The 25,641-nt window shown below is 52.1% G+C and overlaps 1 protein-coding gene and 1 long non-coding RNA gene across 4 annotated transcripts in view; one reads left to right on the forward strand and one right to left on the reverse strand.

Annotated features, from left to right (window-relative positions):
* Positions 1-25,641, reverse strand: part of NOL4L (nucleolar protein 4 like) — a 63,206-nt gene that overhangs the window by 20,336 nt on the left and 17,229 nt on the right. The window contains exons 2-5 of one of the 3 annotated variants that reach the window (XM_033074743.2): positions 25,154-25,309; positions 21,469-21,580; positions 16,813-16,922; positions 500-641 (exon numbers count right to left, since the gene is read on the reverse strand). In XM_033074743.2, the coding sequence (XP_032930634.1) occupies positions 500-641; positions 16,813-16,922; positions 21,469-21,580; positions 25,154-25,309 (520 nt within the window). Of the gene's footprint in view, positions 1-499; positions 642-6,185; positions 6,307-6,657; positions 6,703-16,812; positions 16,923-21,468; positions 21,581-25,153; positions 25,310-25,641 lie in introns of those variants that run through there. The other 2 variants (XM_033074745.1, XM_033074744.1) reach the window with 2 other exon arrangements.
* LOC117004186 lies at positions 15,352-18,161 on the forward strand. The gene is made up of 4 exons (XR_004419597.1): positions 15,352-15,928; positions 16,633-16,854; positions 17,173-17,326; positions 17,669-18,161. It is a non-coding gene; the product is annotated as an uncharacterized LOC117004186 (long non-coding RNA).

Raw genomic sequence — 25,641 nt, forward strand, 5'->3', positions numbered from 1 at the left:
TTCCAACTGCCTGCCCTGAAGGAGGAGACACCCACGTTCACCCCGCACAACATCGCTGTGGCTGCTGCAGATTATTCAAAATTTCTTGCCTGGGAGATGCAAGACCTGTCAAAGATGCAGCTTTCCAAACACAGAAACCTGTGACTGTGCTGCAAAGCCTTGGCATCCTCCCTGTGCTCAGAACTAACACTGCTCTCCTCATCACCTGGGAAGAGAACTTGAGGAACTAAGTCCTCCCCTGAGAAGGGGAGTTAGTGACTCTGGAGGAGCTGGGAGACAGTTCCAGGCAGAAGGACCATCAGCTCTGAGCTGGACAGGGCCCTGGCTGAGCAGGAACCCAGAGGTTAAATCGGAAGGACTGGAAGCCAGCTCTGAGCTGATATGAAATCCATCCCACAGGTGGGACACCTGATCAGAAAGGACTGGTTAATGTTTAATAAGTCACAAAAACATCCTGTGGCAGAGACGTGGGGCTCTTCCCGCCTGCCGGGGCACTCACCGTCCTCATGGCCGTGCAGGTTCTGCGGGCTGCGCATGCTCTCGTCCTGGCTGGGGCTCAGGCTGGAGTTCAGGTGCTGGTCAGCTGAGATCCATGTGGAGTCGTTCATATCAAAGTCCTCGCTGCTCACCGATGTCTCATCCTGGAGGTAAACAGGAAAGGGTTAACTCATGGAGCTATTTCCTTTCCTCCTTTCTCGGGCTTTAACATCTCCTCACCACACTCCTTCCTAAAAACAATTGGGTGGGCAGCTCCTGTTCCCCGCCCTGAGAAGCCTTGCTGGCCTCTTGGGCTTCCCAAGGCCACGGCAAGCAGCCCTTCCCTGTGCAGGGCGAGGTGGCTGCCCCAGCGGGGACCAGGGCTCTGCTTCCTGCCTGAAGACTTGCCTGAGCAATGGCACTGTCTCTAATTGAGGACAATTAGAAAGAGCTCACATCCTGTAGGAGCGGATGGCTGAGCCTGGAGTTTACCCTTTAATCTCCATCCACCCCAGCGTGCTCCTGGTGAGGCAGCGGTGTGGGGGAGCTGAGGTCAGGCGAGAAATGGCTCCATAAAACAACTTGGACTTTTCTGAGATCAAATAATCTGCTACACGAGGAATCACCAGAGGACTGGCAGCAGTGGGAGCAGCTTCTGGGGCATATTTGGACACAGGTATGGATCCCCAAAGACCTGCACTGCCTGATGGTGCATAGGAGGCTCCTCCACACCTCTCCAGAGAGATATTGCCTCTGCACCCTGATCAAAAATTACAGCACACACCTTGGGAAGGGGCTGGGGGAGTGAGATCCCCAGTGATGCAAGGACACCCCAGCTCAGGCCAGGGACCCCAGCCAGCCGCCTGCCCCCTGACGATGGCATAGATGACATTCCTCTCTCCCACTTCTGCAGCTCAAAGGACATTTTCTCTCTCCCTCTCTCCCTTCTCACTAACCTTTACAGTACTTCGAGACACAGCCCTTGGATTGCTTCCAGCACCGGAAAGGTCAGCCACAGGATTTCAAAACCATCATCATAAAGGCAGCACTGAGATCCTGAATGAGAGGAGGGGCTGCGGGACCTCCCCAGGCTGAACTCTCCCAATGCAAAGCTTGGGAGGAAGCAGATACGTGTTCCCATATGGACACGGTCCTGCTAGTGATCCCTTTATCTGCCTTCCTCTCCCTGCTCCCCTCCCAAAGCCAGGGGCGCAGACAGCCCTGGGGTGCAGGGGAACACCGAAAATGTTTCCAGAACGACTTTCAACTCTGCTTTCCTTTGATTGAAACATTTCAAAGGCTTGTAAACCTCTCTGCTCTTATTTTTTTTACCCTCCCCCTGGTCCTTAGATAAAATACAATCCCCGCTCCCTTTCTGTGTAAGCAGTAATTGGCAGCACCCCTCCAACCTACGCCTGCTCCTCATAAAAATGGCCCTGTCTGGCTGCCGCTGGCTGATAGTTTTTATTGTGAACAAACAAATGTCTTTAAAGACAGGTTTGTGCTTTTCCTCCCAGCTCTTCGTCCCTGCAGACACATCTGCTGGCTCAGGGCTTGTGCCGCCCCCAGCCCATTCCCTCCATGTGCCTCCCGGGGAGTTTCCTGGAATTTACGGCTTGTGAAACCCTGCACGCACCAAGGGATGGACTGATGGACAGATGGACAGATGGACAGGGCTTGGCACTCCCATGTATGGCCCCCTCAGGGACAACCTGACCCCAGGCCCACCAGGTGTCCCCGAGCAGCCCCCCTGTGTCCAGGTGGAGCTGAGCAGGAGGGCAGAAGGTAAGGACAGGCACATCATCCCTGGCTCAGCACAGCTTCACTGCCACACCAGCCACAAAGCAATCCTGCCTCTCCAGAAACTCCATCTTGCACATACAGGAACAGAACTGCAAAGGTCTCCCTGTTGCAAACTATAAATAGTCTCTTTATTGTAAGCATTTGCAGGGAGGTAGCCACCCTAATATCTGGCCTTCTTCACAAGGCTTACTTAAGATTACTGTCAGGCTTAACTGACAAATGCAAATGCCAAGGTCCTTGCTGCCCACAGTCTCTCACCTGTCCAGTGAGGAGGAGGAGCCCGGGGAGCGACCCACGATGTTTTCAGGTTGTTGAGGCTCAGCTGCAGAGGACACCCAGCCTCAGCACCCCAACCACAACCCAGGGGGCACAACACTCTCCATGCACTCACGCATGGGGGAGAAGCAGTGACATGAAGGATGCCTCACATGCACATGCAATGTAAAGTGCCTTATAAATGTGTACAATTCTCTCGAGGTGCAATAACATTTGCCTATTATTAGAAATACTCTGGCTATCAAACCAGAAACTGATAAGCTATAAATGACTCAAGTTAAACAAGGCTGTCACACGTTCACCAGTCCAGGATTCAGCCACCAGCAGAAAGTCACCCCCTGTTTTCCAGCCAGAGCTTTCTGCTTTCCAGCACTAATACCCTTGGTCAAAATGCCAACAGGATGAACTTCCCAGCATATCACAGCTCCCACTACACAGCCCACCCCAACAGAATGCAAAGCCAAATGTGCAGGTGGCAGCAGGAGAACCCTTCCTGGCAGTGGGAACTGTGGAGACAGCATCCACTGCCTGCTGGGTCTGGGCAGCCACCTGGCTCTGCCTACACCAGTGCCCCAGGAACTCCTCACACCTTTGTGCCTCTTTACTAAAGAAAAAGAAAAGTCCCAGCCTTAAGTGTGCCTCTGGCCATCCCCATCACTCCAGCTCTGGCATCCTGCACTAGCCCTTGGCTGCATTCCTCACTGCTTGTAGGAACAGCAGAGGCCACCAGCAAACTCCTGCCTCAGGACACTCCTCAGAGACTGAAGGCTGAACATTGTGACCTCCAAGCGCTGCCCATGAACTGCTGGCACTGCCTCCTCACACCAGGGACAATCCCAGGGACAGGAGGCCTCAGCAGCCACATCCAGAGCACCGGCTGCCAGCCACAGCCCAGGAGCAGAGGGACAGTAGCACAGCACAGCACAAATCCAGCCTCAAAGCACAGGACACCAGAGCAGGATCAAAATTCCTGGCTAGGTGGGAGCTCTGTATCTCCCTGGATGCCAGTAACCTGGCTGAAGGTTGAGCCTTGCAGTGGGCTCCCCATCCAGCCAAACAAGGAAGCATTTCTCAACAGCAGCAACAGCCACGACTCGGAGCAATACGGTAAATCTAATCTACCCTTCCACCCTCTTTTGGCTTGCAAGTCAGGCAGCTCATTCTTTTTCCTCTCTGGGTTCTCAGGAGAATTCCCTCTGCTAATTTCTTCTTTCCTGTAAACAAACTTCAAATGAAACTTTCATTAGAAAACAGAATGCAATCCATTACCAGTGCCTGTCTCAGGACCTGCTGCCTTTTCCCCAGTTCCACACCACTCGTGGCACAGATGGAAGTGCCAGTGGTGCCCCAAGCAGCCAGTCCAGAGCCAAACCCTGAACCCCAGCCCTGCTGCTGCCGCCCTCCTCCTTCCTGCCTTTCCCAGCTCTCCGGAGAGATCTCCTCACCCCGCAGTAAAGTCCCATCGCTTTGTTTCCAATGTTCAAGGGACTGAGCGATCAAGGGTCAGGCAGCAGAGCTCCTCTCTGCAAGGGGAAGTCGGATCCTGCTGCTGCACTCGCAGGGCACACCCAAACATCGGAACAGGGCTCCCGGCACCACTCAGGGTTTGGAAAACAAAATCCTTGCTTCTCTCCTTATCTACAGCCCAACATTCACAGCTGCTCTACAGACATTCACAGCCAATATTTTCTACCCAGCAGAGGCAGACACTCACATGTGCAGGGCTCACACTCCACATTTCTGTCCCACTTTCCATTCACGATCTTCAAGCACTGTGCCTGCAAGCGTCCGCTGAGCTTCCCCAACTTCGCTGCGAGTTAGAAAACTACTCCTCGTATTATAAAGCTGGAAAACCCGGGTACTGACAGCCACCGTGGCTGGTCCAAGAACACAGCGAGTAGCTGGCAGATCCAGGAACCTAATCAAGCTATCCGGACTCAAGGCTGTAATTGCTAGACAATGTTTCTTCACCAAAGCTCTTCCTCCTGGAGAACAACCTCCCACAGCACGGGCTGGAGCAGGGCAGGGGGGGAAGCTACTCTTATAACCTCGTAAATATATGCAAGACTATCGGTAACCTGCTTATTTTACAGCCAGGCTCAGTTTCTCGGGGACTGCCTTGCAATCTCTCTCCAGTCATTTACATGCTGTGCCTCACGTTTAATATTCCAAGCTCCGAGTCTCAGGACGGTTTATTTTCTCTCTTTAAGTCCTTTTATTTTAAAACATGTCCTTTCACGCCACAGCCTACTATCCCGATGGGATTTCCTTCCGCGGAGCAGGAACCGAGGCTGTGCGCCGTGCAACCTCCCCAGCACACAGCCACGCTCAGCTTCCCACCAGAACCAGCCGTGTTTTTAGAATCAACAAAAGGCAACGCGTGACTGCCAGCCCCCAGAGCTGCTCCACTGCCACGCCGGTGCCGTGCACGACCTGCCCGGCACAGGCAGCCCCCAGACCTGCCAAACCTGGCCAGGGCAGAGCTCCCCGCACCGTGACCCCCGGCAGCGGCGCGCAGGGACGAGCTCTCAGGAAGGCAGCCTCATCTCCGTCTCAGCCACTGTTTAAACCCAGCCCTCTGAGCATGCCAAGAAGGTATTGAACCAGATTTGACCCTAACTTAACCAGTTCAGCGCAGAGAAAGGCTTACTAATGGAAGATAAAACACTCCGGGTCAAAGATTGGTACTGCAGCCGCGAACAGTGTGGTGGACATCGCTTCAAAGAGCGGAGAAGCCTCACAGCACACGGGTGTACGCGGGCTGTGGCGGCGGTGAGCTGTGACTGCGCTGCCTACTCGTGTGTACAATTCCCACACCAAAGAGAACATCCCCGGCGCTCTTTGTCAGGTCACTTACGTCCTCATTTACCGCGATTTCTGCCGATTTCTACGGGACCCGGCAAAACACGAGTAATTTCTTAGTTCCCGAAAACGGGAAAAACAGTTAATTTTAACGGCAAACGGCAAATGGAACAGGAAGGGAAGCTCAATCCCCTTCTCCCCCTCCCCCTTCTCTAAGAGCTCTTCTTCTGGGAACCCCCCGAGCATTCCCACAGCCCCGAGGCGCGGGGAGCTGCCAGGGCGGGGGGCGGCCCCGCAGCCCCTTCCCGGAGCCGCTGCCCCGTCCCTGCTGTTCAGCGGGGAGGTGCTGAACGCGGGGCAGGGGGCACCGCGCTGCACGACTCCCACCGCCACCCCCCTGGAGCCCCGCACCTGCCTCCCCCGCACCTGAACTTGCTCACAGGCGTTTGCTTTTCCATGCGAGGTGGGGACGGTGCCTGATACCGCGCGGTGTGAAAGGGCACTTTGCTCTTCCCCCAGCACCGGGAAGCGAGTGTCGCGGGGGGGACGGACCCGGTTTTGGAGGCGGTGGCCAAGAGAAGCACCGCTCTGGGCTGAGCGGCCGGGGGTCCCCGTGTCCCCACCCTCCCCGACGGCCACGGGACCCCGGTGGGACGCGGTTCCCACGCGTGTGTCCCCGCAGCAGCGAGGCGCGAGGCGCCGGCGAGAGTCCCCGTGCCCGTCCTACCCCCGCCCGCAGGTAAATAGATACACCCGCGATGGAGCCCTGCCCGCGCGTGTGCGGGGCTCAGCGTGCGGCGAGGATTGACACGTAAGTAGGGCTTTACCTCCAGGGAGGCAGCTATTTCCAGCACAATCCCCGCCCGGGGCCGGGGCTGGTGGTGATGGCGGCGCGGGGCCAGTGCCCGGGGATGGCTCGGGCCGGTGCCCGGGGATGGCCGGGGACGGAGCGCTCCCGCCGCCGCCTCCTCCCACTTTCTTCGGCGCTTTTGTGCTCTTCCGGGCGCGGGGGAGCCGCGCCGGGCGCGGGGAAGGACGCGCCGCCCTCCCCCCCCCGCCGCCGGGCAGCCGGGCGGGCGACCCGCAACTTCCCGGGGCCGCGGGGCGGCCGCTCCCCCCGGAGTTGGGGCCGGGCCCCGCGGCCACCGCCCCCCCCGCCCCGCCCCGCCCCGCCCGCCGGTGGCCCCCCCTCCTTCCTCCCCAGCCCCGCAGCGCCGCGGCCGCGTGGAGCCCCCGCGCATCCCCCCCCGCCCGCCGCCCCGGGGTCGGTACCGGAGCCCCCCGCGGGCGGGCGCCTACCTGGAGCGGAGCCCGGGGCCTGCCGGCCTGCGCCAGCCCGGCGGCGCGGCGGGGAGCGCGGGGCGGAGGGACGGAGGGACGGAGGGAGGGGGCCCGGGCTGGCGGCGCTCCGGAGAGGCTGACAGCCAGCTGCTGCCCGGGGAGAGGGGCCGGCGCTGCGGAGCGCGTCACTCCCGGCTCCCGGGGGGGGGGCCGGGGAGGCGGAGGGGGGCGAGCGGGGCCCGGCCGCGGGCGGAGGGGGCGGGGGCGGCGGGGGAAGGGGAGCGGGGCCGCGGGGGGCGGGCGCACCGGGCCGGGCGCGGCGGGGGGCGCGGAGCCGCGCCTGGAAGAGCACATTGTGGAGGGCCGGGAGGGCCCTTCCCCGGGAGGAGACAATGTCCAGGGCCGGGCGCCTGCTGGAGAGCGCCAGAATGCGCGGCCGGGGCACGGTACGGATCGGTTCGGATCGGCCGGGAGTGCCGCTACCCGCCCGGGCATCCTCCGCTCCGCACGGCCCGGGGGACTGCAGCCGATCCGGGGACCCTCCGCTCGGCACAGCACCGGGGGCTGCCACTCGTCTCGGCCCGGCCCGGGGACCCTCTGCCCGCCCGGCTCGGTACGGCCCCGGGAGCTCCGTCCCTGGGTCCGCCCGTGCGCGGGTGCAAGTGCGGGGCCCCTGCAGAGAGCCCCGGGCGCGGTGGGTCCCGCAGCCCCTTCCCCGCGCGGTGGGTGCCGCGGTGCCGAATCCTTTTGTTCCTGATGATTCTCCCTCGCTCCGCGGGAGCAGAAGGACCCCGCGCTGCCGGCAGCACTGTCACCCACCGCCGCAGCCTCTGAAGGCTGGAGCAGGGCTGTTGGGAAAACAGCGGCTTGCCCAGCACAGCTCTGGGCAGGGCACAGGCTGCCAGATCCCCGGGAGGATGGGGATGCCGCGTCCCAGCGCTGTCAGGGCAGCGCTGAGGGTCCCAGCATCCCCCAGGCTGGTACCCGCTCCCAGGCTGGGCTCCGGGGGCAGTGGGTCAATGACCTCTGTCTTAGTTTGGGGTCACTTAGTTTGGTGATCCCCACCACAGCAATGGGCGCCAGCATTGCAGCATCCCCCTCCCCAGCCCACCTCATGTTTCACTGTTTAATGGTTACAAAGGAAATGGTTTATGAAATAAACGAAGTGTAGCAGTTCAGTGTGGAGCCTGCAATAGGCTGGTACCAGAAATGGTGCCAGAGCCAGGATGGGAACTGCCAGGTTTGGGCTTATGGCTTGTTAGTGCGGATGTCCAGTTGTGATGTTATCTGTCCCAGCGTTAACCACCTCACTGCCAGGGAAGCCGCGAGGGAAGAGGGTGGTTCAGGAAGATGTGAGGCCAGAGGTGAAAATGGGCATCACTCAGTACTACATTTCCATCTCCTCCAGGCTGATCACAGAGCCAGAGGCTGAAAGGCAAGAGCGGAGCCCTGGGGGCCTTCCGCAGGAAGCGGATGGCTGGGAGGGCAGCGGGCTGGGAGCCCCCAGCCACAGGGCCTTCTCTGCACTCCCAGCTCCATGGCTGCTGCTGCTCCTCCCTGAAGCTAAAATAAAATCCTGACCATTTAAGGTGAACAGGAGCCTTGCTGAGAACCTCAGCAGAGCGGGCTTTAACCCCTTCCCATTGCTGGGCTTTGTTTACTCCTTGCACTTCCTTTGGCTTCAAGCTAGACCGGCTTAAAGCCATTTGGGAGAGCACATCCCCTGGGACCGAAGTGCCTGCCCCTCTGTTTGGTGAGCTGGCAGAGGACACAAACTGGCCAGGATGTGAGTTTGGAGCACAGTCACTATTCCATGCTGCCTCACCATGTGGACACTCCTATTTTATACTAAGTGCCTTTGTGTGGGTTAGCTTAATCCACTTTGGAAATGGATTAACCTAAATTTCACATCGGCAAACTTAGTGTGGAACAGCCGGGTCCACACGGGGAGTGAGGGAGGAAGAGCCATTCAGCAAGAGCTGCTGGGCAGGAGCTGTTCCCTGCGCAGGAGAGGGGTCCTGACCCCAAGGGGGGTCACCGCTGTTACAAGTGGGGTCATGAGCCCGACAGGAATGCAATTGTTTGTGCCAGCACACGGGGTCACGAGGCTGGCAGAAGTGGGGCTCACCAGCGGAAGAGGGGCTGCCTCCAGAAACAGCCAGGGAAGCTCTGGGAAACAGCCCACCAAGCACCTTTCTGTTGGGTATTTTTCGGATTCAAATTGTCTAGGGGGAAATAACTGCAGCAATTAGATATAGAATTGGTAATAATAATTTATCGAGTTGTCAGGAACAGGGGTAAGTGCCTTACGAGATTACACATTAAAAAAACGCACACCATAACAAACCAGTGCTGCTGTTACTATATCATATATACAATATACATCAAATATATTATTTATAAGTTGCTTCCTTCCCTCTCTCTTCACAACATGTTCATTACCTCTGGTACCTCACATGGACACAGATCTGCCCACGCAGAGAGCCTAGGGCTCCCTGTCCAACTGTGTTGGTCCAGCAGGGTCCTGCTGGATGCAGAGCCAAGCTGTAGGTCCTGGGAAGAGCCATGTCCCAGCTGTGACAGCACCCACACCCCAGAGCCTGCCCTCACACCAGGCAGTGATGCTTCCAAGGGCATCACTAATGATGACCTGACCTCATCTGTTGTCTTTTCCTAAGGCAAGGCTCCACAAGAATACCAGGACTGCTGTCAAACCCAGGAATACATGACATTTAAGGCGCTGCAGGAGCTTAATTGAATGGTTGTGGTGCTGTGGATTGTGGGCACAGGGATCTAGTGGTGGGAGCAGGGACTGCAGGCTCTGGCCATCACGCCAGAGGAGTCACTGACTCATGGACGACCTTGTGCGAGTCACTTGATGTTCTTGTGCCTCTGAAAAGTAGGTTAAATAACAAACGGGACCTCCTGCATTGGGTCCTCCGTGACCATCAAACTCTGCTGAGGAATAAGCAGTGAAATGCCATTCTCTCGGGTGCAAGGCCAGGAAGGAAATGGGCAGGAGGAACTGAAGGAGGGCATGGCATGAGGGGCAGACACAGCTTTTGTCCACACTCTACCTCATCTGCCATCCAGAGCAGAGTTAGGGAGAAAAATGAGGGTAAAGATTTGGGAAATTTCATTATAGACCAGGTTTCTTGTGGGCTGAGGGCTGTATTCCCACTTCATCCTGATCACTCCCTCCTTAGAAGTAGCAGCAGTTAGCATCTGGCATGGGCATGAATAAAAGGATTTTTTTTCTCCCAGGAGCCACGACCAAGAGAAGGAAAGGAAACACAGCTCCGTACTTCACAGAGTACACCACTCACTGCCAAACACAGAAGCAGGCTGTTTCTGTGGATAGAACTTTCTTCTTCTGGAGTACAGGGAACGGGTGTTTGAAGGGACAGGTCCCTGACAACCAAATATCCCCTAACATTCATTTCCACTGCCCAAATCCACAGCAATATCTGCACTGCTCTATACAGTGAGGACAACCTTCACAGCTTATCTCTTGGCTCCCCAAATCAGAATTGAGTAACCATAAACAGAACCCCCACCAAACCCATTTTTGGCCGTTCTCAAGCATTCCACACGATTCAGAATCCATCCTTGTGAGTAAAACTGACTCCTCAGCTCCTTCTGTGCACACACAACTCCTGGTGTGGGTCTGAGGGGAGTGTGCAAGCAGACAAGGTGCAAACCTGCCCACGCAGGTTGAACAGCAGAGGAAACAAAAGCAAGCACACAATTCAAGGTTAAAAAGCTGAACCACACAGCTTCATCTTCTGTAATAACGGAAATCATTAATAACAGTTTGTGCTCTCAAAGTAGTTGCCATCCAAGCTCTTGAAGAGCTTTATTAGTGAGCAAGACCTCAGAAGTCTCTCTAAGGTATTATCCCCTTTTTAAAGGGAGAAGGCAATTAAGAAACAGCCATTTGTGTGACTTGATCAAAGTCAATGTACAGCACGTCAGCACCTGAGCTTTGAGATGATGCAGAACAGCCCACCATGCACAGCTTTCCACAGGAACAGGACAGATCCAGCTGGATCCATGAGACTACTCCATGGATGCTGCAATAGTGTTTTCATCACTCTGAGGTTGACATCTTTCCTTTTTCCCCTGGAAATACTTCCCAGCCCCACTTTACAGGCCCTGAACCAAAACCTTGTTTCCAGTTCTGCTGGGAACAGCTGCCTTTGATGCTGATTAACACACAAGGGAACGGGCAGCAGCTCTCCTTACCAAACAGGGAATGTACTGGGAAGAAATGAGGAATTAAAGAGAGGTAGTGTGGCTTCTGGCCCGGCTTATTCAGTGTTCCCAGACACAAGCTCATGCAGCTTGGCTGTAGCAGAGACCAGATAACAGGCACCAGGATAGGTGTGTGTGGTGGAGAGTGATCAGTCCCAGTTTTCCATGGGTGGATCTGCATGACAACCACAGCTCCACTAAGAGCCAGAGAAACTTTTAAACATTCCTCCAGGACCTTAGCTGAGCTGCACAACACCATAGGGAAATGAAGAGAGAATGGGGAAGGGACCGCTGGTGCATGAGAACCGACTGGATCTGTCACATGCAGCAACAAAATACACCTGAGTGGTTCCGGGGGGTGAATCATCCCCAGCATCACTAGAAACAGGCAATGCCACCTCCTTTCTTACAGAAAATAGCACGATTAACCCCAAAACAACAAAGACTTAGAGCCTTGTCATCACTTCTCACTGGAAGACAAGAGCTACAGCGGCAGGATCGACCCCAGCCAGCTCACGTTGGTGTCACACTGTTTGCTCACAGCACATATCATCCTGAACAAACACTGAGCTCACCTGGAACACTGGGAAAAGTACTGACACATCCACACAGCGGGAAATAAAAGCTGCCGAGTTTTTACTAGCTGGGAACGGCAGAGTTAATTCCCAGTAGCAAAAATGAGTTGCCCTTCACTGAAAGCAGCCCATTCACAGCAGGGTGAAACCAGGCTAACTGGATCGGTCATCTGACCTCCTGCGTCCCATGAGCCGTTCGGCCAAGGATGAAATTTTTGCTGAAGCATCTTTGCCAGAAAAGAACACCGGTGTGACAGCTGGACCTGGCTTTGCCTGGACTAACTCCGCCGTTAAGAGCAGATCCGAAGTTTCCCAGGCAGAAGCTCTGTCCCCACTAGAGGGCTGTGCAGCCGAGCCCGCCGAGCAGCGAGGAAATAAATCTGTTCCTAACTCGGTGTCTCCCTGTGCCAGTGGTCCCTTCTGTGCCCAAGGGTGCGGTTAGGGAACTTTCCTGGTGCTCAAAAACGACTTAAAAATTAGCAGCAGGAAACAAAGATCTTCCCATACCAAGACAAAGCCTCCTGAATGAGAGCTATCTAGAGCTCAAGTCAAGTTGATCTGGAGGTATTTATTCCCGGAGATTTAACACCCTCTTTAATGGACTGGGAAGTACCTTATCATCCCCATGTGATGCAAGCGCATCATCCCACTTCCTTTCAAGTACTGCCTGCTTCTGCCTTCCTCACCTCTGTGAACACACACTGTGTTTTTCAGGATGCCTTCATGAAACACTCAGCTAAATCCAGGTCCCAGGGCTTGCCCAGCAGCTGCCAGCTCTGCCAAATTTGCTCCTGTCTCTGGACTATGTGGAATGAGATGTCTACAATTCTCAGTACTGAACTTACAGACTGAAAATAAAAACCCAGTGTGTGCCCTCCTCTGCGGCTGCAGGCTCCTCTCCCTGCCTTCTGCACCCCCAGGACTGGCTGGAGACAGCTCCAAAGCAGAAGGAAGAGAGTGAGTGCCAGGGGAAGATGCATCTTAGCTGCTCTCAGAGCCTCTGAGACACTGAAGTGAGCAAGCACAGTAATGGGTAGACCAGGGAAAAAGGAGGAGGAATTCACATTGCCAAGCAGCCTCTGGTCATGAGGTTCTGTGAGCTCTCAAATCCTGCAGAGGCTTGATCCTCACTAGCACCAGACAAGACCAACACCATGTATATCAGTGGGATTTAAGCCTCTGTGCCCCCCTTCCAGGATTATCCAGCTGAGCTAAAACATTGCTTGAAATAGTGCTCTGAAAACCACCTCACATCCACGCACCGCCACACACTCCAGGCTTACAGGGAAATTACTGGATGGATGGGATGTGTGATGGTGCAGGACAAGGCTCTGTCCCTCTCAAACACTTACAAGTCAGTGCAGCAAAGCCATAGCAACAAGAAAAACACTTTTCTTATTTCCCATCCAAGAGCAGCTCCTGCCATTCACTGATTGCATGACCTTCTGCCAGCAGCCACTGAAGCAATCTTTGAAAACGTTTCTGTATCACTTAAACCTGGTTACTCGGCCCTGGACTGTTTCTGCCAAGGTAACAGCAACAACTCCAGAGCAGAGAGAGAGAGCCTGGCATTTCAGTGCTGAGATTTGTCCTCTTAAAATCCTTCTAGTCCTCCTGTCACCAGTGGAAACCCTGCCCAACAGCGGCATAAAACATAAATCCAAGGCTGAGGTTGAGTAACACAGAAAAGATTGTCTGAAAAATGATTGCAATAGAATAACAAATCATTTAAAAATGCTAATATTGAGCATTTGAAAACGAGGTGGAAGGATCATTATAGATAAATATCAAATATCTTCTATTAATTCCTTTTTGCTGCTAGATTGGGAAGGTCAGCAGTTCAGAGATGCTTTAATGCCTTGGTAGATACCATGAAATGGGGCTATTTCAGCACTCTGGAAAGGGTAAGGGGCCTGGTTTTCCACACATGTGAGAACTGGTAAAAAAATGGGGATAAAGGAAGATTCCCACCTCAGAAGAACCTGGATGTCCTACTGAATCCAGTATAAGCAACACGGGTCTCTGCTGTTTTCCACTGTCCCAGAACAGATATTCTGACTCCAGCAAATAGAAATATATTCTGTGGGAACTCTTCATTTTGTGAGCAAACACGTAAAGAGCTTCTCTTCTGACAGTATTTTGTCTCTAAGCAGGGATAAAATGTTTTCTTTAAGGTTCTTCTTACCTGTGCTTCCTCCTGGAGACGCTGGTGCCCTAATACTGATGTGCTTAGCAGCACTAATAGATTACACTTACACACACTTTTTTTTTTTTTTTTCCCTTGAATAATGAAGTTAAAAGGCCACTTTGGCATAAATTCACTCATTGTTACCCCAAGTGAAGTGAGTTTCTCCTGGTGCTGCTGCATACAAATAATTGCTTTTGGCCAAAGTCAAGGGAAACACGAGTCCATTGCTTAATTTATTTCTATTAACACCTACTAACATCACATGTTAGTGACAGGAAGGCAGCAAGTGGCACAATGGCAGTGCTCAGCAAAAGCAGCCTGGATGTGCTGATAGATAAAACCCTTGCAGGACATATTTGCACACTGCAAATTTAAAAAGCAGGCTGCATTTTCTGCCTGTTTTGCATTTGCATAAAAGTCAGAATTATTTCTACTGTCTTTAGAGGGCTCTTTCAGTTGGCAAACACCTGGAACTCCAAAAGCTGCAACACCTGAACTGTGCAACCCCAACCCTGACCCTAAGGAAGAGACAGCAGCAGCTGTGTCACAAAATTTCTGTGTTCCACAGACCATGCTCCACACACACTGCCAGGTCCCTCCAGGAAAAAAGGATGGCACTGTTTTTCTTTCCAGTGCAAATTATGAAGAATAAAATTAGCAGGGGAATGCCTGTGGAGGGAATTGACCCCTGTTATTGGCATTATTACACATATTTTCTTCATGTAGCCTCAGCATTAGCAGCTCCAGGTCCAGCCACAGCTGTCTCAGGAGTGTGGCACTTGTTTTCATTCAAGTTGCACCAGGGCAGGTTTAGGTTGGCTATTAGGAAAAATTTCATCACCAAAGTGGTTGTCCAGCCCTGGAACAGCTGACCAACATCCCTGGAGGGATTTAAGCCATGTTGATGTGGCATTTGGGGACATGGTTTAGTGGTGGGCTTGGCAGTACTGGGGGAATGGTTGGACTCACTGATCCTGAAGATCTTTTCAACATAAATAATTCTATTGATTCCCCAGGGGAAGCTGGGGAATGTCCCATGTCAGAAGGGACTGCACTCAAACCCTGCTAGATTTTCCCCAGCAGGTCCAAACATCTGAATCCTCTCCAGACTTCTGTCATGATGGAAAATTTCAACACTTCAGAAATCTGAGCAATAGGACTGATCTTTTTTTATTGACTTTGCTCTCAGGAATCAGTTTCAGTAACACAGTGAACAGCAAATTTTACTTCTTCCACACAGGTTTTTCCCTTGGCTGCCATGGCTTGAAAAGCTTCGAAAGCTGTGCTGCAGTGTAACGACAGGAGCACAGGAGAAGGAAAACTTTAGAGGCAGAGAATAACATCAAACCATTTGATTTATGATCTAAACCAACAACTGCTGGTTGCCTCAGCTGGTCCCTTTTTGTTCCTGCATGACATACGCTTCTATTCCAATCCCTGCAAGCTTCAGGAGTATTCATATTAGCAGCATGTTATATCGATCTAGTGACAGTTCCAGTGCAAACTGCTGCACCAAAATTCAGGGGATAAACTCTAAATGACCAACCAAAGTTCTCAAAACAAGCATCCCTAAGCATCAAAAACTCAAGATCCACTACTGAAGCCTCCCAGCTTCTGGGTGGTTTGCTGTCCTGGGAGAAAGATCAAACTGCAAGGCCAGTCTGCTACCTCTATAAACTGGGTACAGGAGTTTAATGAAGCTTTGTAGCACACTTCCCTTAAGCAGCTTCAGAGGCAAGAGGAACTGGTTGAAAATGCATAAATGATGACAAGTCAAACCACTCAGTCCTCTCTGTGCAGCAAACTTAATTTGAAACAACCAGCTTTCATGGCCCCTGAGTCTCTGTCCTTGGACTGCAGGGTGTGCCACACCAATGCCACTCTGCCAGGAGCTGCACCAAGACCCAGCAAACAGTGCACAACCCAAAGGTGGTTGCAACATGTTGGCCTGTTTATCCAGAAGTGATCCCAAAGTAGCAATCAGACGGCACAAAGGGGCACATCCACCCACTCCACGTCCACAGCCCAGTTCAGCCCAGTCCAGTTCAGCCCAGCTGCCCCCCAAATTCTCCACAGTTCTACTGCCCACCCCATCATGAGCACAAAACCCAGCACAGCAGCCTTTCACCTTTCAAAACCTGGAAAAAATCCTGAAACTCACTCAAGTATCAAACAAGTGCAAAGGAAAAAGCTCTGAGACACAGAAGTGTTTCCCACCAGATGCCATTTTGTCCTCCAGCAAGAAGGTTTCACAACAGAAGTGATGGAGGAGGTCGGTATCCCTCCAGCAAACTCACACTTGGCACTTTACACCCTGGCAGTGATGCTCTAACCCACATCCCTTTAGGAAGCTGCTGGATAAAAGCCCCCTTCGGGTGCTCAGGCTCCCAGCAATGTTTTCCACCACAGCACCATGCAAATGCTGTCACATCTTGCCACTGGCAGCAATGTGTGAAATCAGGTTCAGGTTTCAGTGTGCTGGAAAGAAAATCCAGCACTGGCTTCCAGTGCAGATTGTGGGGAGCAAGTAAAACATACTTTTCTTTTTATAGACTGTTTCCATGGTGCACAGAGGTTCCCATAGCTAATTCTGCAGCTGCAGAACTTCAGAAAATTGCACAGCTTGGGTATAATCCTATGGCAGGGTGCCCCATACATCCCCAAAGCAAAATCCAGTGGCTTAACACTATCACCAAACAACAGAGCTGTGTCCCACTTTGACGTGGGAGTGGAGCAACCGCAGCTGAACCCCCTCAAGTTGCTGAGCAGTTTAATAGAGCCCCAGAGCAACCAAAGCCAGGTCTGGGCTTCAGACCCCATCTGCTAAAGCTCCCAGACATCAGTGGGAGATAAACAAATTACTACTTGCCGTATTTATTTTTAAAACAATTTCTTAGAAGAACTGTATGCCTGAAGAACAAGCAGACTGTTACACACAATAACTTAATCAAGCCCATCTCTGCCTCTCTCCACTAGCACGACTCTGAAGCAGCCCAGCTTCCCCTGAGCCAGGAGATGCCTCCCAGCTTCCATGCATCAGCACTTGGTCAGAGCCTGAGCAGCTCAGACAAAGCAGCCATTCCCAAAAACATCGTCCCAGAACCAACGTGTCCCACCCCAGTGCCCGGCACAGGCAGATCCCGGCGCGTCACTCACCTGCTCCTGCGAATTCATCACCCGCAGCTTCATCTGCTTCAGGTAAGTCGAGGTGAGGGGCATGTTGTAGTCAATGATCCCAGAAACCAAGGAGGAGGGTGGCTCACTCTCTGAAGAACAGAGGGAAAGCTTTATTTAGATGAGGGACGTGGAGGAATGGTCTCATAACTGTTGTTCAGGGGTATTCAGGAGAACTTCAAATGCCTGGCAAGAGCCACCACCCACTGAGAGAAGGCTCCTCTAGGAACATGACCCCACCAAGAACATAATTACAGAACAGATGTTGTCTTGGGAAAAAAAAATAAAACAAGCATTGCTGTCACCTGTGAAAAAAACGACACACAATGTCTAATTTTTCAGAGTCCCCCAAACCTGAGGAAGATACCGAGTCTTGCTGAAGCCTCAGAAGCATTTCCATGCACATGGGATTTATGCAGGGGGTGATGAACAAGGATCTATTTGCAGCTTGCTTCAGCATTGCAAAGTCTTGCCAATTTTGCTGGGATTCCCTCAGGTAGGAGTTAACATTAAGGCAACATATTAAGTATCTCTATCTGATGATGAAGATTATTTTTAACATCCTCATTAAAACACAAACTTAATTTTAGTGATCTTTAATTTAAATTGTTCCTGTTGATTCCTCTGGCTGCATCACATTGAGCTCTAGAGATGGCTCCAGGTTTGGATGCTCCTGCAAATCACTCTGTCCGGCCAGGCTGAGTCCCCACAAAGCAAATTCTCAGTGATTTCCCTGAATTCTCAAAGATTTTTCTGTTCTGCCACCACCACTGTGGATCCTGCAGTGCACAGAACATGAAGGCTGCTGGAATGATCTGTTCTAACCCTGAATTTGCAGGCTCATGCAGTGGGTTTGTCCAGGAGGAAAGCTGCCATTGTCCACAGGGATGGCTGATGGCTACAAGCAAGATTTCTTTGCCCTCAGCACAGGCAGATGCAAGTTTGGAGAGTGAATCCAGCCTTCCAGCACATGCTGAAGGGATGTGTGGTATCCACTGGACAGGGGTTTAAACAGCAGTGGGGGAAGAAGGATTCCCAAGAGCTGAAGGTGAACTGATGGTGGGAGCTTTCCATTCCTAGTTCTGAATCTCCCTGGCTGGCTTCTATTTTCTGGGGTCACTGTTTTCACAGGCATGTGTGACAGAGCCCCTTGAAAAGAAGCCTTCACAAAATGTTTCACAGCACCTCAGAAAAGCCATCAACCCAATCCTAATGGGCCTGCTTCTCAGAAATGCTGAGTGTCAAAAAGTCCTGTGAAAATCAGCAGACCTGAAAGATGCTCCACACCTCTGGAAACACCACATCTATCATGTCTGATTAAGAAATAAAGAAATGAGCCCAAAACTGCCTGTAATTGACTAAAACATCACAAAGGTCTTTGCAAATCTTCTCTATAGAGATACAATGCTTTTTTCTCAGGTTCATCCTAGTCCATTCCTGAGCAGATGGAGCATTCCTGCCTGTGGGTGCAGGGAAGGGTGGCCAGTGCCACTCAAACCACTCAACTTGCCCGAATATGAAGGTCCAAAGCTTTTAGGAACCTTGTAAACTGGTTCCTCCATCTTTTCTCATGGCTGTGGGTCAGCAGCCTCTGTCACACCTTGACCTACAGACTGGGAGTGCTACTATGTCTCTATATATGAAACAGCCAAAATAAACCCTCATTCTGCTGTGCACTGATGCTGTGCTGTAATGAAAAGGTGCTAAAATCCCAGTGAAAGGGGAGCTTTTCACAGGAACAAAACCGGCCACCTTCCCCAGCTGGCTGAGTCCCTAAGAGTTTAGGAAAGCATTTGCTCAGAGTAACACAGATAGAGCTGCTCTCTCCTGAAGCACAGGCAGGATGAGGTGAGTGTTTTGGATCTCTGAAGATGATAAGTTACTCTCCTGCCATTCCCCACTCCACTGCTCAGCGTTGCAGAGATGAATGAAGCTGAACAGGAGCAGCTCAGCAATTTCAGATGGGGAGGAAGGGGGATATAAGTGATCTTTTAGTGCTTAGATTCTGCCTGAAACCATCCTGATGTAAATTTGGAACAATCCCATCAGAGGCCACAAATTTACTGTGAACTTGTGCAACTGGACCACATAAGGGTTTGAGCCCTAGAAACCAAACCCCCTTTTTTCCCCTTTTTCTAAGTTATCTGGAAAAGAAAGAAAACCTTTGTTTTAAAAGGCCTGGGGGGCTCCACGGGAACAATCCTCACATCCTATGTCACAAGAGGAAGCTCCTGGAATCCTTTAGCTCATTTTTCAGTTATCTCTGTCACATGCCCCACATGTTGGACACACAGATAGAACAGGCAGAAACGGCTTTGATCCTAGCTCCACATTTTTATCACTCCACCAGAATTACTCCTAATTTAATAACACCGTAAAGAGATCCCAGTGAACTCTAGTGACGTTCAAACTTTCCCACAAGCAAGACAATTTGCTTTTATGAATGATGTGGGTGCCCTGCAGGGTTTGATGTCAGATATGTTTAATTAGGGTTTTTTGTGGTCACAAACTAAATGTGTTCAGATTTGTTTCGTGGACAAGAGAAGTAGAAAGAGATGGGAATTACTCAAATTTTGTCATCTTACTGAGTTAAACTTTACCTGTATGTGCTTGTATGTGTGTATGCACGTGCATACACCTCAGTAATTCTTCTATGACCCCAGTGGTTGTTTTTAGGTGATTTGCTCCTGATAAATTCCTGAATAGGTGTTAGTGAAATCAGACACCCTTCCCCAGTAAAAGTAACCTTATCTAATCTACTCAATGCATTTTCACATGTTCTTAGTCACTATTTAGGTGCTATTCAGGCAGAGAAGCACTTCTGTCCTTTCATTCCTGGTGGGTAAATAAGGCTTTTTACCTGTGTGATCCTTTGTATTTCTGATTGATTTATTTTTAAGAGAACTGCTGAGGGGAAAAGCTTTATGTAAAAAATCAATAATTGATATTAATTTATTAATTTGTTCAGGATGGATGGATGTCAACCCTGATCATAGTTCCCACATCTAGGACCACACTGTGGGGGGATATCCAGAACAGGATGTTCCCTGAGCTGCCTCTGAACTGGGATGGGTGTGTGTTGCTGGGAGAGGCAGAGGAGATGCAGGATGGTGGGTGGGTGGAAGCCCCTGAAGGAAGACCAAGGTTGGAGAGGGCTTTGAGCAACCTGATCTAATGGAAGGTGTTGGATCTTGGCAAGGGAATGAGATGGGACTTTAAGGTTCCTTCTAAACCAAACCAGTCTGTGAATCTGTGAAGGAACAACCCTTTTCACTAGCTGCCTCCTGAAACGGGATCCCAAGCTCTGGAACTGGCAGCTCAGCTACTGCCAGGCATTTAGGAAAGTGTCCTGGTGTGGGTGAAGCCAACAAGTGACATCCCTGCTGGCCTGACTCATGCCATCACCCTTCCCATCCATGAGCTGGCTGCTGCAGCTGCAGTGCTTGGAACATCCCTGGGATGGATGCAGTGCAGTCAGCGTGAAGGTCAGGTTTGCTCCCAGCAAGGCCAAAGGCCAAAACTTTTCTTGATGTAATTGGAAAGAGGGATCAGGCCCTTAGCTGGCAGAGTGGGAAGTGCTGTGGTAATGAAGCTTCAACTAAATAGAATTCATGTGGAGTTATTTGGGAGAGTTTTTGAGAGTTTTAAAAAAATATGAGTACAAAGCATTTCAGTTACTTTTGGATAGAAGGCACATAATCCACTTACACAAAACCTCTGGATGTCCATAGCTCTGCTCCCAGCAGTAAACAGTTGGCAATCAGCATTGAATACTAGAAATTCTCTGTTGTTGGGCCTATTTTCCTTAAATTCTGCTTCCCTTCTTGATAAGAGTTGCCAAATGAGCCACTTTGCCTTGCTCCTTTTGAAACAGACCAACCCCCTGCAATTTGCTTAGGTTTTTTTTTTAAAGAAGCAATTTTAACAGCTGCAACCAACATCACTTTGATGCTTTGCACTTGATCATGAAAACAAGTTTGTAATTCAGAAAAAAACGCACACAAACATTTAACCAGAAACTCTGGAAGAGAACCCATCTTCTCCCACTCCTGCCCTCTCTTAGACCTAAGGAGCTGCAGATTAGGCCTGTCCACAAAAGCACCATAAGGAGTGAACCACCTCAGTGGCCACACTCATTGTGGATGTACACAGGCACAGTGGCACTGATTGCCAAAACATTTACCGTTATCTAACTCTGGATCACGGTGCTTATCCATTAATTAGTGTAAATTGCTTCTTTATCAGAAACTTCAGCTATTTAGACATACTCTGTGTCTTTCAATACAAAATTACCAGTTCCAGGGAAAAACTTTAGGTTGTTTTTTTTACACATTGAAGTTTCCACCCACACATGGTCATGGGTTGATTGCAGCCATATCTGTGGTATTTTTGACCTATATTTGGGCAGCACTGGCAAAGCTCAGAAAGAAAGCCAGGCTGCTTCTGCTCCCTAAGCAGTAAGAAGCAAGTTTAAGCAATTTCTTCAGTTTGGCTATAAAATGAAAACCAGTCCAGACCAGGAAGACCCTCAGGTTACGATGTATCTCCTGGACAGGGCAGTATGTGGCAGCTGTGGGTGGCACTGTTCTGGTACAAAATGCAGTGTCAGCTCTGCTGGCAGAAGTCACTCCCCTTTACCTTTGGGCTCCAGGCCGTTGGAGTTGAAATGCATCCTCTTCTGGCACTCAGTGCAGCTCATCAGGAACCTGGTGACAGCCTCTCTCGGGAGGAAAGCATAGGTCTCTGCAATCTGGGGAAACAACAGAGAGCTGTATGTCCTGGGAGAGGGACCAGGGGCACAGCTCGTAGCCACAGTTGTCCCCTCCAGCCCTAAATCCCTCCCTCCAGAGCAGCTCTTGGTGCGGGAACACTTTGGGAGGGTAACTGGTTTGCCAGTCAGGCACCAAGACACAAATGAACAGACCTTTGGTATCCCTGTGTACCCAAACCTTCCCAGAAACTCCTTCTTGTTCGTTCCCCCTTGGAGTCTGGGAAGAGCAAAGCTATGAACGTTTAAGAATCAAATGCTAAAGTAAGGCCTCGTCAGCTCTGTTTGCATTGTTAATTACCATCACACCAGTAACCTGAAGAATCCATTAATCTTTTCTAAGGGCAGGTCACTTTTTCCCACAATGACAATCAATTACTGTTAATAATACTTTGCACTTCTGTGACATATTTTATCTAGGGAATTGAAAACATTTTTCCAAACAGTAATGAATTAAGTCTCCTGAACCTTTGTGGGATATGTATTTTATAGATGAGGAAAAGCTAAGGATAAATATTTAAAACTTGGATGCTTGAAGTTAAACACTAGATCCAGACCTAAGCACCCACAGAAGGTGTCTGGCAGTCCCAGGGTCCTGTTATTGCAATTAATTCCTGCCAGCTGTAATTTTACGGTATTTCTAAAGATCAAGACTAGGTTATTTGAAGAAGGAATGAGTCAATTTTAATGTAGACTTCTTTAAGGCCATAAAAGACCATCAAATCTTGGAGTCTGACCTGTGTAGCACAAGTCATGAAACTTCACTCAGGTTCTCCTGCAGCCCGGTGGTTTGCCTAAAACATCATCCAGGAAGACATCTGTTCTTAATTGGAAGGCATTAAAAGGTGGAGAGCCCACCTCTCACTTTGGCTGGTTCCTATGGTTAATCACCCATCCTGTTTGGTCTAAGTGACTTGTCCGAGCACGGCGGTTCCCAAACCGGGGCTGTGACCCCCACAGGGGTCACAGCACTTACAAGTGGGGTCATAAAGCAGACAGAAATTCAATTGTTTGTGCCAGTCCTCGGGGCTGTGAGCCCGGCAGAAGTGGGGCTCAGGACGGGAAGTGGGGCTGCAATCAGACACCTCGTGGGTGAGGGCTGTGATGGGGCTGAGCTGGGAGGATGGTCCAGGATGTCCTGATCCCCCTCCTCTGCTCGGTGGGCATCACCCCTCTATCTTACAGCTAACAAATAATAGCTAAATTCTAAAAATCCACGTTAAATACAAAAATACCCACATTCCACGCATTTTTTTCCCCCGAGGGGGTGCTGTTCTAGCAGCAGAGCAGCGGGGCAGGGGCAGAGGCTGTGCTGGATCATGGCTCAGGCAGCGCCGTGCCCGGCTCTGCGGTGGGAGGGAGCCGCATCCATCTCCACTGCGCGGCAGCAGAGCCCGGGCTTTCACACGCGCAGAATGCCAGATGGGTGGAAAGTTCAGGCGGGGACCTTGTCCCAGCGCTCAAATGGAGGCTGCAGTGCCTGGTCCTCATGGGATTCTCCTCCTATTTAGCTGCAGCCCCAGCGAGCTCTGTTGTGGCCGAGCGGATGCCAGCTCAGTCTTTGCCTCTGTGCGGTATTTATCGATGCACAAGCACAAGGGATTCCCGCAGAAACGCTGAAATGAGGAGCCTGGAAATTGCTGGTGGCAGCCGTGGTGTGGTGTTGCAGGCAGGGAACTGTCCCCGCGTGCTGCCTGCCGGGCTCAGCCATCTCCCTGCCTCTTTTGCTCCAGCAAGCCCACAGTCTCTGCTGCAAATGTTCAGCTAATTTTAGTGATACAGTTGTTATTTCTCAGCTGATTTGATGCTCCGCAGAGCAGACAGCTTCCTTGATGAGTTATCTCCCATCCAAACTCCCTTTCTGATTGCCTCCCTCCGGAGGTCATGGACAAGGGCAAACTCTCCAGTGTCTCTAATCAGAAGCAGTGGGGAAAGGGAGCAGGGAGAAGGCGGCAGGGGACCCTGGAGCCACCCAGCAGCGTCCCTTTGTGCACCCGTGCCAGGCGTGGCGTGTGCTCTGCAGCATTTCACCTTCCAGCTCAGGCTACAAAGGCGCTCCAGGGAGCAAGGGCAGGAGCGAGGGCAGGAGCGAGGCTGGGCAGCCCAGCCAGCAGCGTCCTGCCAGGTCAGGAGGGGATACACGCTGCTAATGTGATGATCTCAGCTCAAGAGGGAGATGAGGGGTGGAGCGTGAAGCTCTCTGACTGCTGTGAGCAGGCCTGGGAAAACAGACGGATCCAGCCTGCTCCCCTGGGGCTGTGCAGGGCACAGATTAGTCCTCCAGAGAGATGAATTGAAGGAATTAGGGAAGGGTCGGAGTGGTCTGCTGGGGAAATGAGCAGAAAGTTTTTGAATTGTGGTCGTGCTGGTGGGGCTGCCCCCCCTGGACCATAAAAAGGTCACTTGCCCCCAGCCAGGGAGGGTCAGTGCGTGCCCCAGCCCCCGCCCATGCTCTGCCACAGGGGCAGGACGGGAGTGCTCGGGGCAGGGAGTGATGCCATGAGCTCTGTGTGCAGAGCCCTGCTCCCTGGGGACCCCCACCACATGTGGGAGGCTGCAGGGCACTGGGCTGCCTCACCAGCACTGCCAGCACCACAGCGTGGATGGAGCACAGACCCAGGCAGGCAGGACAGACTCCAACCCTGTGCTGACTCTGGCAGCACACTGAGCTGTGCAGAACCTCAGGCATCATCACAGAGACGAGGGCAGCCTGCAAAGACCTCTCTGAGACATTGTATACACCAGAGAGATGAGCTGCCAGCAAGCCACTCCTGTCTCTAAGCGACCTGGTCCTCAGGACTGTGGGATTCAAGGGAGTAGCTTGGATTTGGACAGTAAATTCAGCTCTTCCTGTAAAAGGAGAGCCTAAATGTTTGCATCGAAGGGCTGTGCAGAGTCAGGAGAAACAGCAAGCTCCCTGGAGAAGCACACTTCAAGCTAAATTATTCCTGACCTAACTAGAGTGGTGTTTCAGGATGGATAGAGCTGGTTCTTGGCATCCACAGAACCAAGGAACCAAGACAAGACTTAGCTTGGTGCCTGCCTCCATTTTGTAACTGAGGAGACCCAGGATGGGCTGGAGAGGAGGAGAAGGCCACAGCCATGCCCCAGTCCCCCTTTCTGGCTGCTCCTGACCTTCAAGGCTCCCACGAGACATTTCCCTCTGGCTGAGGGAGACAGGGAAGCAGATGACCCAGAGCATGCAGGCGAGTGGATAAACATTGTCTCGTCCATCACTAACACTGAGGATTTCTCTTCCTTTTCCCTTCAGACATGCAGTGTCTTTGTATGATTCCCTTGCTCTCTCCTCTCCCAGCAGCCGCGCTGTGCTGCCGCTGCAGCCTGGATTCCCGTCCCCGAGCACAGCTGCTCTGCCTTTAAACCCCTCCTTCCTCACGCCTCCCCGCACAGGCACACTGGGCTCTGCCTCGCCTCTGCCTCCCGCCAGCGGCTCTGCTTCTACCTGTCCTGTCATCCCCATTCCCGAGGGACTGTCCCTCCCGCAGCCCCTCCGCTCCAGTGCCCTCCCTGCCCGGGGCACGGGGGGACTCTCACCGCTCGGTAGGTTTTCTTCTGCCCGGCATGTTTGGGTGCTTTGCCCGGCTCCGACGAGCTTTCCACATGCATCGAGTAGATGATGTCAAAGAAATCTTCCACCACAGCCACGCGTTTCAGAGAGATGCCCTCGGGCTCCGACAGTCCATCTGCCCCCTACAACAGTGCAGGCAAGTTGAGTTAGTGTCAGCGATGGGTGACAGGGGTGACGAGATCGGCCCGGGGCTAATGCGGTTGGAGGGGGCAGAGTGGCGGTGCTCCCGCCTCGGGCTGCCTTGGGCACGGGGGATGTGGGGGATAAATTAAACATCGCTTCAGGGAGGATCCTACTGTAGCCAGGGCAGTGGCGGCTGCTGCTGTTGTGCTGCTAAAGCTGGCAATGAAATTGGGCCAGGAATAAAAACGAGGGAAGAGTCCAGAGTGGAGTCACAACTGATCAAGAAATTCAATTTCCGTAATGTGGGATGGTTTTGCTAGGCGGGGAACAG

The sequence above is a fragment of the Catharus ustulatus genome, chromosome 17 (assembly GCF_009819885.2).
Source record: "Catharus ustulatus isolate bCatUst1 chromosome 17, bCatUst1.pri.v2, whole genome shotgun sequence".
NCBI lineage: Eukaryota > Metazoa > Chordata > Aves > Passeriformes > Turdidae > Catharus > Catharus ustulatus.